Here is a 15,036-nt window from a genome sequence, read left to right as displayed (position 1 = left end):
TTTCTGCTTTGCCCTTTCATCCACCCTGTAACCATGATAACATGATAGTGCTGACTACAGTAACCGCTGTCCCTCAAAGGGTTAATGCTAGACTGGCCTTGGGATTGAGTGAGTTTAGACTGAAGAAACACAGTTTCAATGACGATGTGACAGCATATAGTGTCATTTCAGGACATGTGGCGTTAACAGGAAATCACACCTTGTGATGATGCACAAAGAGCTCCAAAACATCGAGCACAGTGAGCGCCACCTCAGTAGACAAATTAGCTTCAACATCAGTGGGACTCAGATTGTCCCCATCTTGGATAGTCCCATCTAGACACAGAAAGTGGACTTTAATGACATGAATAACATTTTATTCATTGTTTGTTGGAAATGCCCTACCGGTTTCCATCATCTGCAGCAGTTTGGGGTTGGTGAGGGCGTTTTTGCCCCGGATGATGGGCATAGTTTGGGAGCGTGCCTGTCGGTGACCGTCCCCTCCGGAGGAGGCCATCCTGGTGGAATGAGAAGCAGAAATTGTTGTGTGGATTGCATTGATCTGCAACCTGCAAATACTCTCACTGGTCTATTCATTAAGCACACTAGTATAATCCATTGAAATAAAGAAAAAAAAATGAACAGCTACCAGTATGTAAAAATGGTTGCTACAATCTACTAGCACATGTGGAGCAACAACAAATCACACCAAACAATGGGAAGCATGCTCAGAACACTTACACGTGACATCAATATTTATGTGGCGGTCACCTCGCTGATGAATAAATACAATAAATATATATTTAAGACTGATTTTGCTTACAGTACAAGTTTTCTTTTCTATTTTTGTAGCTTTCAGGACAATTCAAGTGCTGTGTCATTGTGGCTCAAGCGGTAAGAGGCTGGTTACCATTGAGGGAGGAGGCTTGAGGGCTGGGAGGGATGGTTAGGGACCTTCAGGGTGCCATTGGCGTGGGTGGACTGGGCCAGCTTTAGCGCCGCTGCTAGCTTCCTGTTCACGAGCCAATCACATCACAGCTAACATTAGTAGGGCTTATTAGCGAGTATCATGCTCCGTGTGACAAAACATCTGTGTAGCGCAAATAGGACGCGGAATCTGCAGCTTTTTCAAAACACTGTCTTAAATTAAGGCTGAGAAAAGGCTGAGGGTTCTTTCTTTTAACCCAAGATTTTACTGGAATTAGTCCACAGTAATAATGGGGAGTTATAATGACTCTTTCAAGTATGTAAGTGGTGAGTATAAAGAACTGGGAATGACATTAATAAAGTGCATGGCAGGGAAAAAGTGAATACTAGTTAAACTGGACAACAGAGCAGCTCAGTAACCTGATCCCTTCAAACACGTTAAAATGCACAGCGGTGCTGTTTGATGCCTGAATGAAGCTAGATCACACTCGAAGGCAAAAAAATAAAAAATACTAACAATAATGAATCAAAAAATAGTGCTTGGTTAGATGAATGGAAAGACAAATGGAGTGCAGCAAGCCACAAGGTAGAAGAGAACACGCACATACCGGCCACAATATTAGATACACTTTTGATTTAATGTATCCTTCCGTGAATAATAAAATATACGTTTAGCACCAGCACTATCATTTGATCATCGAGTCGATGTTGATGGATTGTTGTACCTCTAGTCAAAATACGACAAACACCTCTCCGGATACAAACGACTACCACAATAACACGCATATTCAATTAATTCCTGTCTCAGAATGTCAATAGAAACTGCTCATGAGTATCCTTGCCAAGGCACAACCTTTGATGAAAAACAGTGTAGTTGGACCAAATGTTGTGGCCAGTGAGGGTACAGACAGCATGCGTTTATCACATATGCAAATCGGTACATGATCACTTGACGTGAAGACAATCCATCAGTGCACAGTCACTGACGAGGCATGCAGGCGGAACACGGATAGAACATTATTACAGTGATGCATGCCTGTACTATGCACATGTGAAAAAAAAAAACAGCAATTCAATCATAACTTGAATTAATAACCGACTGGTTGACATATAACTTGTCTGGAAACACTGCCGATGTAATGCCGGCGCGGCATCTTCAAGGGGCGCCTTGCACTGAATCATGCGAGCATCAAACGGGGCCAGCAGCGAGGCAGACACAGGGTGTGTTCTCCCCCCTCGGCTCGCTATCACAGACCAATGTTAAGTAGCTCACAGCCTCCCTGACAGGCTGCGCTACATCTGAGAGTGAGCTCGGCTTCCAGCTATCTTTACTCTCTTAATGCTATATAAGCCGCGTGTTCCCTTCAGCCTGCATGGCATCGCCGAGAGTGAGAGCTAATTTAATTAGCCGGTATGGAACCAGAAGATGGAGGGAGGGCTGCCAGTGGCTCGCTTCCAGTAGTCTTGCAAACACACACAGAGTCGGGGAGAACAACCCCCACGGCGCACTTGCCAAATACTACACGACCATATCCAGCTGCGTTTCACACAAGAGCGAGACACTCCTCCCCATTTTCATTCCTCATCTCGAGTGTGCACAAGCATACGCGGCGCACATTAGTGTTCCTGCTTCACCTGTGTTTGTACGCGCCGCATGAATAATACATGTTCCCGGTCAACATGTGTATGTATGTCGACTTAATGAGGCGACGGAATATGTGCAGTGTTGTTGCTATGAAAAAGGAGTCGTACCTGGCGATGTGGCGTTTGCCCATGAACCTGAAGTGCTGTAGGCAGAGCCTAAACAAAGGAAAATAGACACAAAAAGCCCCCCCGCAATTACAATGTATTGCTTCAAAACTGAGCTCAAAGCTGAGCACACAAGTTCATTTCAAGCATTTCTGGAGTGGCCTTTGTGCCCTCATTTACATGTTTTCAATTAGTCTGCCACCGCGGAATCCAACTCTTCTTACATTCTCTGAGTGCACTCGACAATGAAGAAAGAGAAGCGCTTACTCTAATATTTTGAAGAAATCCGAGATCTCTTGGTGGATGGCCCGGTGCCAGTAAGAAACCAGGACATCTGAAGAAGAAAAAAGAAAATGAAAAAAAAAAGTGTAGATAGATTCTAACAAATTGAGTAAAACAGTGCAATTATGAGAATACTGTCTTTATATGATGTTGTATTGGTGCAAGACAAAAAGAAAGATGAGTTATGAGAAGAAAGCTGTGCATTAATATTGGAATAAAATGTGACTTCTGCAAAAGTAAAGCCTTAATATTGTGAAGAAAAAAAAGTCATTATTTTTAAGAATGAGTATAGGTTGTATTTCGTTAATAACAAAGTTGTAAAACTACAAGGATGGACTAAATTGATGTGAATAAAGTATAAAAAGAAAATTACTGAAAATATTATGATAAAAGGTGTAATTAGAAAAAAAGGGCAATACAATGTTAGATATGTACTGATTACAAGAATCAAGTGAATCACGTCATCGTGTGACAAAGTCACAATCATGTGAGAGTGAAAAAAGTCACAATTGTATAAGAATGAAGCATTGTAAATGTAAATGATAGAACAAAAAAAAAACAAGAACAAGGTTGTAATATTCGGAGAAAATGTCATAGTAGGACGTAAATAAAGTTGTAACGAGAAGAATAAAGTCGAAAGATGAATATAAATTCATAAATAAATCGTGATTATTTTGTTTCCGTTTCAATTTCATTCTTCTTCTTTTTGCATACATGTTCCAAATAAAAACATTCAATCCATAAACGTCATTTTAACATAAGTATGAAGATAAAGTATTGGCCAGTTTGCCACAGAATTACAGGACTATATTTTCATTTTATTTTCAGTGTGGCTCCTCCACACCTTGGTAGTAAAGAGCAAACATCACACTTAGCAAACTGACTAGAGTCTGAGACTGAACTGGTTCATCAATAATCAGCATTTGGACTTTCCTTCTTACCTTCAGATATGGTTTTCATTATGTGCAGGAAGCACATGAGGAGGCTGCGCGTCTCCGCCTGGTCCAGCTTGTCACAGCGAGACCCGTAGCCGATGAGCGACTGGGGCCGAGCAAACTGAGCACACACGTACGTGAGGAAACATACTAAAAATACAGCACTAGATGAAACATCACGATACGGAGAGACCATTTGAAAAAGTTTCAAAACACACCTTTTAAACACATTGCACACATAACTGAAGAGGTCACGCAAAAAAAAAAAAAATGCTTGCATGAAACGGATAGAAATGACTGAATCTGTGTGTGTGGGGGGGGGGGGTGCGTGTGTGTGTGTGTGATTTACACCAATAAGAGGTGGGGGCAGGATGGGGTGGCGTTACATTGAAAAGAATGGAAATGCTAATTATCCGTTCCGGCCTCTGCCCTGCCCATCAAAAAATACTGTACATTGGCTGTTCTTCGCAGAGGATAAAGGATGTACGCCTAAATATTGTGGTATTGTTTGTCTTTGTGTGTTTCTCTGCTGTTATAGCACCTTAACAATGCCTTTCATTCGCATATTTATGTTGTTTTGCATTGTTTGCTAGCGTTAGCCTAAACAGACCGCCGGAAGTTATTTTACTTAATGACAAGATTTTCATTGGCAGATGAACCATGATCCAGCCGGGCAACACTGGATGATGATGTCAGGATTAAAAGTAGAAATCAAGGAGAACTTTTTGAAACTTTCGACAAGGTGATAACTCTCACAGAGGTATTGATTTAACACTATCTTTATTGTTGCGGTTGTGGTTTGCAGTGGTGTAGAACCCCACTGCATCAAAGTGAAACCACAGTGGTAAGCAGGAGGGCACATGGAGCATTTTTTCTTGCCATTAATGCGTCAATAAAATGCACTCGAGGCAATCTGCTGCCAAAATGGCATGGCACAGCATGGATAAAAGTGTGCATTGAGGAGAAAAAACCATTGCAAAACAGTTGAGTGAGTAAATCAAATACGTGCAGCTGAATGAATATGAGGTACAGTAAATCTCTGTGTTATGCTGTTCCATAATTAAAAACAAACAAGTATTTTTCTACTCCTGCTCGAACTTGGTTTTAGAAAACAAAACCTAAAAAATATTGCTGACTACAGCTTTGTTGGGAGAATGTGTTTCCACTTATTTTGTAGCCCCTCTGCTAAATTTAATGAAGACCAGCCTGTTTATTTTTTTTAAAGTTCAATAAATAAAACTGAACCCATTGCAAATCCACTGAAAAGCATCACAACAAGCACTCCTCACCTTCTCAAATCCATCCATCTTCTCACTGTTCCTGTCACTGTTGCTGGGGTTGGAGTCCACGCTGATCAGGGAGCCCCGAGACTCTGCCTGGTTGCCCGTCGCAACCGCCAAAGACGAGAAAGCTAGTAGAAGGAATATGAGGGGATGTCAGTGACCTCATCAACACATTTTTTTTTTTTTACTTGCAAGAAAATGTTCAGTCTCAGTCCCAAACTACCTGTAATGGAGTTGAGCACCTCTTTGGAGAAGGAGGCATCCACCGAGTTGCCGTGGCGAGTAACAGGGAGCGTCCCTCCCGCCACGCCTCCCCCGACGCTGAGGTCGTCTCGAGAGCCCTGCGAGTCAGTCAGCGAACCTCAGTTTACAGCTTTGTAGTCATACGTGCGCCATGTCCAGTCTACGGGTACTTTACCTGATTACTAGCGGTCAAGTAAATGGGGAAAAGGTCCCTGAGGAAGAAGCGAGGCATGTTGTCCAGGATCAGACCATACAGAGGCAGATAAAGTGAGGCGATCCTTGCCTGCTTCTCCTGGAAATAATCATAAGAACAAAAACACAGTGTTGTACAAAAGTCCTAACCCACTAGTACACCAGGACCCAAATTTCCATCAAATTAATCATGATTATTCTTTTTTTCCCCCCCATAATCATCCAGCCCTAATGAGACATGTTTTGTCTACCTTGGTGGCGTAGCGAGCATCCAGGGAGTGTTTGGCCATGAGGGTCTTGAGTGTGGCCAAAGCCAGGTGCCTGAGGTCCTGCTCGTCCTGCAGGGCCAGCCCCAGTTCTCGTAATAAGAGGCCCGTGAGAAAGTGCTTCCTGCAGAACTCGCCGGTCAGATTGTACTCTGGCACAGAGGCTGAAATATAACACACACACACACACACACACATTTTTGCTTTGCATAAGCGACTCCATTATCAAACAAATACAGTGATCCCTCGCTTATCGCGGTTAACTCATTCACTCCCAAAGACGTTTTTAAACGTCTTTTCAGACTTGGTCCAGAATTGGCTGGTACTGAATGAGTTAATGGGGACCAAAACCCCCCGCGAAAGAGGAAAATCCGCGAAGAAGGTACTCGCCGCCCCGTACAAGTATATGTACATGTGTATGAGTACATATAATATGTGTCAGGCCAAATTTAATGATATACATGCATGTTGAAGTAAATGTTTGTCGTAATTAACATTACTTACTGCTATATACTACTAATATACAGTATATGTACTTGTATAAGATGTCTAAGTTAGGATAGATTAGTGTATAAATAACAAAATACAGTAAACATAAACGTGAAATATACATGTAGCACTGTATATGTTGCTCTATGTGACTCGCTGTTCTTTTGCTGATATACGCTGCCTCTCGCAGACCTTTTGCGGCATTTCGCTTTTTTTGAATACGTTTGACAAATCCGCGGTGCACTGAAACCGCGATAAGTGAACCACAAAGTAGCAAGGGATACTGTATGTTAATCGAGAAAAGAAATCATGTTTCCCTGAATTGTACTTTCGGTCATATTTTTGGACACCCAAACAAGAGTGCACATATTTACCATGAGTGCTTTGTGGCTCTGGGGATGCATGGTCTGATATGGAAACATACATCACGAAAGAGGTGACAGGGTAGGGAAGAGAGAGACAGCTTGTTACCATAACAGACAAATGAAAGTGGGGATGTGATTGAAAACACAAACGAATCAACGGCTCCTTGAATTACCTGTGATGCGAGCCGAGGGCAGAGGCAGGCTGAGGGGGATGTAGTGCTCGTGGTTGCACACCTCTCTCAGGAACTCAAACTTGAGCTCGCACAACACCTGTAAAACACAAACCAGATTCGTTTCACGGCACAAAGAGAATTTTGTTGATGTTGGTGTTGGTGTTATTTTCGATGATTCGCCGTTGGGGAGTCGACCTTGCTGTCAGTTGCAGTGATCATGTTGATGTAGTTGCTGATTAATTTGAAGGTGAAACCTCGGTCCATCAGAGTGAAGCAACGCTGCGGGGACACAATTCACAACACACCGGAGTTGTTAAGACAAAATCTAAAAGTAGAACACTCGCACACGCAATCGAATGAGATTTAATACCAAAGCAGCTTAAAAAAAATGCTCATATTTTCAGCTCTGAAGAGTTATAATGGGATTTTTGTTCGATTTGGTTTTAATTCTTATTTTGTTGACAGTAGGCTTCTTGGTTTTGATGAATTTTGTTATTGAAAATGCTTCCTTAAGGTTTCATTTTTGATAAGTTTTAATATTTTATTTTTGATTTATATATGGAATATTTGTGCTGTGCAAGATTTAAAAAATAATAATAAACAAAGTAGTTTGTCATAAAATAATTTCAACGACAATGTCCAAATGATTGTTTCATCTGTATCGCTGTACAACAGTGCAAAAATTACATAAACCATGAAAGCTTTTTTTAAAAGCAGTCCTTTTTATTTAATTTTATTAACCCCCCCCCCAAAAAAACCCTGACTAGTGGCCAATCCTGGGTTTACCCTGCCTCTTGATCACAGTACCTCAACTGTGAACGTCGCCAGCTCCCTCATGACCCAAATGAGAACAAGCGCGACAGAATACGGACGACTGAAGTAAAATCCTACCTTGACAAAAGCTGCCACAGCTGAGTTGGCACTACGTGACTCCTCTGTCAGGTCTTTGTACTTCCAGAAGATATGTTCTGACACCTTTTCCACCAGAGTCTCCACACGGTTCTGGTAGGATGAGGGGAAACGCTGCGGCCTGGGGAGCTGCCGCGAACGGACGGAATATCAGTCGGAAATGAACGGTCATGGAATACGGTATGCAAGACTGCATCAGCACGCCGGCTTACCTTCAATTTGTCTCCGTCAACCAAATGTTGGGCCATGGACTTGACGATGAGTTCAAAGAAGAACCAGGAAAACTGAAAAGAGATGTCGTCGTTGTCGTCCGTACATCTATCGATGTTTAGAAATGCACGATGAAACACTCGATAACGCCACGAGAGACGAACCTTTAAGACATTCCGAACTGCTGCTTGCTCGTTGCTCTGCAGGTCAAAGGTCATGCCTTTAGCCAACTCCTCGTGCACTGTCCTGAATCCGTGGGCCTCTGACTTGAACACGTACTACGAGCGCGCGCACACACACACACACACACACACACACACACACACACACACACAACGAATGATCAAAACGAGGGCATGGCCATCGGTTGATCTGAGCTTCTTTAGATAGCAAACAACTTGAGACTGAGTAAATTCTGCTTTTTTTGGTTTCAGCCAAGCAGGTATCTCCGTTTTGCCTCACTTGCAGCTCGAAAGACAGCGGCACCGATGCGGTTTGCACGTCTGCCTCACAGTTGACAGCTTCTGGGTTTGAATCCCGGCACGGTGCCGAGTTTGCATTCAAGCTGAACGTTTGAGAGAAGGAACATTTTGTTTCAAAGTCAAATCAATATTGCTCGGTAAGCTTTTGTAAAATGGGCTGGGGGATTTTAGTGACTTATATATCGGGCGTCTTGTTACATTCAGTGCTCACGCAGTGCAGTCCACATGTTTATATATCATTGCTTCATAAAACATCTTGAAAAGTTGAAATGATAAAACCATTAGCCATGTTTGCATTATCGTGATCCGATTTATGACTTCCTGACCGATGTCTACACCACACTCGTGTGGTAGAATTTTGGGGTGAATGCTTAAAAGACTGCAAATCAAAGTGTTCCGCTCGTTAACCCATTGAAGGAGATAAATGAACCCTCTTTCAGTCCAAAACATTTACAGTACGTAAAATAATTCTGATGTTGTTTCTTGTAATACAGATCAATTTATAGCTTGTTTTTTGTTACATAAACACATGGGAAGAGGACCATGACAACCTAATCACCTATTAAATTGCAATATCTCAGGGAAATTTTTTTATCTCACAATAATAATCACCAACTAAATCGCAATATCAATGGAAAAAAAATTATCTCACAATTTATTTAATTTTATTTTTAATCTTTCAGTCCTAGTTTGCATTCTCTCCCCTGCTTGTGTTTTCTACAAACACGAAACTGTCTGTAGGCGGCGTGTATGTGAACGGTTGTTTGTCGATGATGGACTGGCGAGCGTTGCAGAGTGCGGCACGCCTCTTGCCCAAAGTCAGCTGGGAAAGGCTCCAGATCACTCATGAGAAAAGGAAATCGACGCATGCTTCAAGACACAAATCATCAACAACCCCACGCAATCGGAATCGATCGATTGATTATTGCACTCATCCATCATAAAAACGATCAAATACGTGTGAGCTAACACACTTAAGTCATTCAGTACGGTGATTTGAGCGCATTCCCCCATGAATAGCAGCTCAATCCATTCACGTTACAGTGAATTCCACCCCTTTCCATCCTTTCTTTTCACAGAGAGGACACACATAGAGAAGTGAATATCGTGCCAATCTGTTACCATGGCAACTCCACTTCCATTTACTGCTGCAAGCCCTCCAGTCGTTTGTCTCTGCCACAAGGTCTTCCAAGTTCCGCAGCATTTTTACGACGTTGCGGCCGACATGAAAGAGCTCTTGTGGTTCCTCTTGCTCGCCGCGCTAATTCTCTTTCTGTTTTTTTTATTTTTTCCTCCCACTTCAAAACAAACAGGCCTTGTGTTTCCCATTGAGACGGCTCAATGTCCCACTCAATTAGCTTCTCTTCTTCCTGCGCTATCTCTGCATGCGTGTTTGCATACTGCTCCGGGCGCGTGGCCGCCGGCACACTCTTGCCAGCTCCTACGCACAAATACTGCACATGCAAATACATAAAGCCCCTTTTTCTCTGTGTGGTTTTTTTTTTCCTTCTGCAAATCAAACAGTCTGGGAACTCGTTCCGCAGCCTTGTGGGAGAGAAAAGCTTTCATGATCATCAAGTGATCTCCACGTGCGAAGCACACCCCTCTTCCAAGGATCAGTCAATGCATCCTCTGCATGCTACAGGCGAGTGGGAAGCATACCTTAATATACGAGTGCAGATAGTGATCAAGGTTTTCCTCATGGCACTTGGAAACAATGTGGAGCAGCACTCTGAAAAAAGTACATCAAATAAAACAATCCCCCATCAGATGGCACGGTTTGTCTCTTGTCCTGAACCCAGACTAGTCAATTGCAAAATTATGGTTAAAAAAAAAATGCAGTCAGCATATGGGGCACAACTTATTGCACCCAATCAATTCTGCCAATAAACAAATTGTTGAAGTGACTAGAAAAACAAATCTGTTTTTTTTTTTTTTGGTCATTGCATTGCGTGTGCATGCGTGTGCGTGACTGACACGATAGCGTGTGATGATCTGTGTCAGTCACTCAAGCGCACCACACACGTTAAGAGCAATAAGCACAAACTTTTTTCCTCTTCGTGTGTGGGGTCTCTCAATTTCGAAAAATCAAGATGTTCAAAAATTGGTGCGTGTCAGCGACTGTAAATGACGTCAGAAGAAGCCCGTAGTGGCACTGTTCACCTGGTGGTGGCAGTAGTGACCTCATCATTGTCATTTTGAGTCAGGACCTTGAAGAGCTGGTTGAAAAGCACCGGCAGAAATCTGATGATCACCGGTATTCTCTCCATGCTGAGGAGACCCTGGAAGAGGGTGGAAAATAAGGAGGAGGAGGAGGAGGGAGCCAAGAACAAGAGATACTATTATAAATAAAGCTCATATACCGCTTAGAGGAGGAAAGGAAAATGAACCCTGACACGCTGTAATGTTTCACTGATTAGATGTGGAACAATTTGGCCTTATTAACTTTTATGTATTTTTTTTTAACTAAAGGGGATTGGAAGTTTTTTCCTCTAACCTTCAGGCAGTTAAGAAAGTTGGAGGTAGGAGGTAGCGAGAGGTCCAGCTCTCTTTTCTGGCACTGCTGGAAGAAGCGGTTCAGGTGGGGGTCCTGGCGCCAGGAGGAGAGGAATCCAGGAGAATCAGTTCCAAGTTAGAAGATGGACTCATTTCTTTTTTAGCAACTATAAACTCGTACGCAACGCCAAAATCAGAATATAAAAGTAAAGAGATTAGCAAAGCATGTGCGGTTAAGTTTGGCTCTAAAATCATCGGGCCAGTCATCTGACAGTGACCACTTAGAGACATTTGAATGTTAACCTGAGTGTACACAGTTGACACGACATTAGTTGACACTTTGAAGATGGCCTTCGCCCCATCAACCCACTTGACATCAGCTCCACTCTGTGAAGACAGCAAAAAACAGAACATCGTAAAGGGGATCACCCAAGTTCAAAGCTTAACGGATGCACGGATACGGATTGCCGACAATGTATGTGCGCTCAGGATGGAAAATGTTCCTGCGTGTGTGCGTGGGCATGTTCGCCAAGGATGACGATGGGACTTTGTCATCCTTTTTTGATTCGACAAATGCCTGTGGTCGAGTTAGCTGGCGGTATTTATCCGTGTTCTCAACACCACACTGCTTCCGCACGTCACCTCGTACGGATGGCCGTACCACACTCCACACGGATTTATCATACTGAAATCATTCGAACAAGCCTCGATACTGACTTTTTACGTTTTGGCAAGGCCTGATGAGGAAATGGGTTTATGAACACTTACATATTGGTTTGCCAATATTCAAACGTTCATTCATTTTCAGCCTCTTACCTTGGTGTTGTTGGCCTCTTTGATGGCCAGGTAACCAGGGGGCAGGTTACTGGAGACCGAGATGTTGAACTCCTGAGATGACAGGCGACCTTCTTTGAGGAGAGGCAGCCAAGAGTAGCCCACTAAAGAGTCACAAACACAGAGCATGATGCATTCGAGTAAAATAACAACTTGATCCGCTAACGTGCTAACGAAGCTCACCGGGAGTCTCCAGAGCTTCTTTTCTCTTGGCGTTCGTTTTAGCGTTGATGTCACATGTGACATGGTAAAACGAGAAAAGCAAATGGTGCTTTTCGTGAAGTTGGGTCGGCAGCTCCATCTTCACCTGTGTTGGCAGAGATGAAACAAATGTTGTGTGTCCTTGCTTGAAAATGGAATCGTTTTTCATTTCATGAGCCTACCTCATCATAGAAGTCGGGGTTTTGAGAGTGATGCAAGACAGTGGAACAGGCTGCTGTGGTGAACACCGGACCACCCGGTTTGCCATAAATGCACTGGACAGACCAAGACAACAATTCTCAGCTGTCTTTTAACGACAAAGAAAAAAAACGTGTGCAGTGCTTGTTTTGGAGAATGCGTTACCTTTAAAGGTTTGCCGGGCTCTTCGTCTGAGCTACGGAACTCCACATAGACGGCAAGATTACGTGCCTGTAGCAGAGGAAGAGCATTGTGACGTTAATAATGGGCCTTTTTACAATATATATGCTTTACCTTGGCGAAGCTCTTCTGGCTGTCATATTTGAGATGCTTGGGGTAAACGTAGATGTGGTTCCTGTAGACGTGGCATGGCTGAGTGAACTTGGTTGTGTCCTGGATGAACTCTTCCACTTCGACTGTAGGTTGCTGTTTGCCGAGATCCTCAAAGGGCTTCACGGGGATGTAAGAAGACGTCACGCAATCTAGAAGCACAAACACGACTCGTGAGGATATGGTGCTATACAAGAGAGTTCTGAAGTAGTCAAGCATACTCGGAAGCTCCAGAGGCACATAGTCCACTGTGATGTCCAGAGTCCCGGGAATGGTCTGAAGCTTGCTGGTCTTCTCAGCCCTGATCGGATGAAGATGGTGTAAAAACTAAAGTTGTCTTGGAGAAGACCAACTGTGATGGTTAAGTCTTACCTCCTGTACTCTGACACAAGTTTAATCAGATCTTCTGTGGAGATCTTGTTGCTCTCCTGTTTAAAGAGCGGCGAGAATCGAGACTCTCGGTCGAGTGCCCCCTGGCTGTCCTTGAAAAGTGATCTGTTGTACATAGATAGGCGATAAAGTTAAACCAGAATAAGGCCAGTTACCATGTACATTGGTGCCTGAAGTAACGGGTCAAATTTGTTTTGTGGCCACGCTCATGTCTCTAAAATCAACATTCCTAGTTTTAACTAAATTAATAACACATTACATGATACATATTTAAATTGTGATTTCATGCTTCAGTGGCCATTATCATTCTGTGATTTCTGGTGTGCATGTCTTGGCCACTAGGAGGTAGTGTAATACAAACATGAATAATACAACAAAGAAGAGTTTAATAAATGAGTGACTCTCTATGCAACAGTAATTTTAAGTAAAATGGACCCGCGCATACTCTTGGTTTCGGACCTGTGGATTCACATTCATATGTGCTTTTTGCTATTTGCGGGCCCACAAATCCCCCACCAATAGTGTGGGTCCTCTGTAGTTGTTTGCAGAGGATAAAGGGTTGTTTTTTTTGAACAACTGTTCACTTTCTGCTTTTTGTTGTGGCATTCGCTCCCGGTAAACTAAGATTTTTACTCGCAACCCAAAACAGGTAGGACGAGACAAGGCACCACTGTACAGACAAATATCAAGTGCTTCTGTCTGCTACTGACCTGACGGACCAAGCAAATGGCATTCGGTACTTTCCTAGTTTACTGCAGAACTGCTTGTTGGATTTTAAAATCTTCTGGACAATCTGTAGACATGATGGACACACAAGGAAATATGAAGAAGGTCGAGCCGAGATATGGATCAGAGTATCGGAAAACCATCGGAAAGCAATGAAATAATCCAATGAAGGCTTTTACTACACCCTCTTGTACAATTCTGTGCTTCCGATTTGAAAAGAGGCCTAAAATCCTGTATGACTGTGTCCCAGTGCTCAAGGCGAGAGCCATATAAAGGCATGCTTGGATGAATTAGGTGGAGAGGACCTTAACCCCATCAAAAATCACTGCAATCAAAATGTAGGGTCAGTAGGCCTTCACTCACAAATTTTCTTTTAATATTCCCAAAGTCACACTCCAACATTTTGGAGAAAGTCCTCCCATAAAAATTGAACTTCTCGAGGACTATTTCCTCCCATTCACAATTGCCACAGTTGTCACAATACTTTTGTCCAGACAAAATAATGGAATTTGTATGTTAATGGGAATCCCACGCCTGGGAGTATATACAGATGCGTTATGGCCAAGACAAAAGTATGAGATTGGACCTTCATGCAAAAAATAGGCATCGAAATGTGGTTGCCAAAAAACAAAACAAACAAACAAACAAAAAAACCCACACCTGACAACAATTTCATAAAAACTGAAAATAATGCGTCCAAAAAAAGCACTTTCTTACCTTGCTGGAGTCCGTGTTTTTGATGTACGGCTCGGTCCCGCATGTAATATTTCCCATCAGCACCTTCTCCACTCTGGCCACCATCACTATATCCGTGTGGGGGTTGGTCACGGAGAATATGGCCTACAATGACATGTCGTTAAAGCCTGTTTCTGAATGAGCACAGCCACATTCTGTTTGATACCTGTTTGGGAAAGCACAGCCACTGTTCCAGCTCCAGGCTCGGATGGCTTTCTACTGACTTCTTCTCTGCGGGAGCGCACACACCATTCTCCTGAGCTCCGGAAGCACTTCCTCCGAGCATCTGACGCACTGCGTCGTGGTTGAGGTCCACATGGAAGTCAGCAGAAACCTTCCTGCCCTCTCGAATGTCCAACAACGATAACGACACGAAGAACGGCTCGATCTGGTGGATCGCGCAGAACCACAACAAACATAATCATTTTAGTCACATTATGGAATGTAGAAATAAGAAAAGAAAGGTCTAAACTGTTCCTAGGTGTGATTGTGGGTACGGATGGTTATTTGTCTCTGTGTGCCCTGCAATTGGCTGGCAGCCATTTCAGGGTTAACTACTACTGTCCGAAGACAGCTGGGATAGGCCCCAGCATGCCCGCTCCCCTTGTGGGGATATGTAGCTCAGATAATGGATGGATGGAT

At 43.1% G+C, this 15,036-nt stretch overlaps 1 protein-coding gene across 2 annotated transcripts in view; it reads right to left on the bottom strand.

Annotated features, from left to right (window-relative positions):
- dock10 (dedicator of cytokinesis 10) overlaps positions 1-15,036 on the bottom strand; it is a 46,402-nt gene that overhangs the window by 11,086 nt on the left and 20,280 nt on the right. The window contains exons 12-41 of one of the 2 annotated variants that reach the window (XM_086125628.1): positions 14,561-14,782; positions 14,377-14,499; positions 13,644-13,726; positions 12,916-13,038; positions 12,765-12,844; positions 12,508-12,695; positions 12,379-12,444; positions 12,198-12,290; positions 11,998-12,121; positions 11,797-11,918; positions 11,284-11,367; positions 10,982-11,074; positions 10,648-10,766; positions 10,147-10,216; positions 8,167-8,280; positions 8,005-8,076; positions 7,775-7,921; positions 7,079-7,162; positions 6,884-6,980; positions 6,720-6,752; positions 5,842-6,020; positions 5,574-5,690; positions 5,379-5,496; positions 5,162-5,283; positions 3,879-3,993; positions 2,923-2,989; positions 2,659-2,706; positions 890-991; positions 385-497; positions 200-315 (exon numbers count right to left, since the gene is read on the bottom strand). In XM_086125628.1, the coding sequence (XP_085981754.1) occupies positions 200-315; positions 385-497; positions 890-991; positions 2,659-2,706; positions 2,923-2,989; positions 3,879-3,993; positions 5,162-5,283; positions 5,379-5,496; positions 5,574-5,690; positions 5,842-6,020; positions 6,720-6,752; positions 6,884-6,980; positions 7,079-7,162; positions 7,775-7,921; positions 8,005-8,076; positions 8,167-8,280; positions 10,147-10,216; positions 10,648-10,766; positions 10,982-11,074; positions 11,284-11,367; positions 11,797-11,918; positions 11,998-12,121; positions 12,198-12,290; positions 12,379-12,444; positions 12,508-12,695; positions 12,765-12,844; positions 12,916-13,038; positions 13,644-13,726; positions 14,377-14,499; positions 14,561-14,782 (3,234 nt within the window). The remainder of the gene's footprint in view (positions 1-199; positions 316-384; positions 498-889; positions 992-2,658; positions 2,707-2,922; positions 2,990-3,878; positions 3,994-5,161; positions 5,284-5,378; positions 5,497-5,573; positions 5,691-5,841; positions 6,021-6,719; positions 6,753-6,883; positions 6,981-7,078; positions 7,163-7,774; positions 7,922-8,004; positions 8,077-8,166; positions 8,281-10,146; positions 10,217-10,647; positions 10,767-10,981; positions 11,075-11,283; positions 11,368-11,796; positions 11,919-11,997; positions 12,122-12,197; positions 12,291-12,378; positions 12,445-12,507; positions 12,696-12,764; positions 12,845-12,915; positions 13,039-13,643; positions 13,727-14,376; positions 14,500-14,560; positions 14,783-15,036) is intronic. The other variant, XM_086125629.1, reaches the window with a different exon arrangement.

Source organism: Hippocampus guttulatus, chromosome 12, assembly GCF_054856545.1.
Source record: "Hippocampus guttulatus isolate MCC_2025c chromosome 12, RoL_Hgut_1.0, whole genome shotgun sequence".
Lineage (NCBI taxonomy): Eukaryota > Metazoa > Chordata > Actinopteri > Syngnathiformes > Syngnathidae > Hippocampus > Hippocampus guttulatus.
This window is presented reverse-complemented; position numbering and strand designations above follow the sequence as displayed.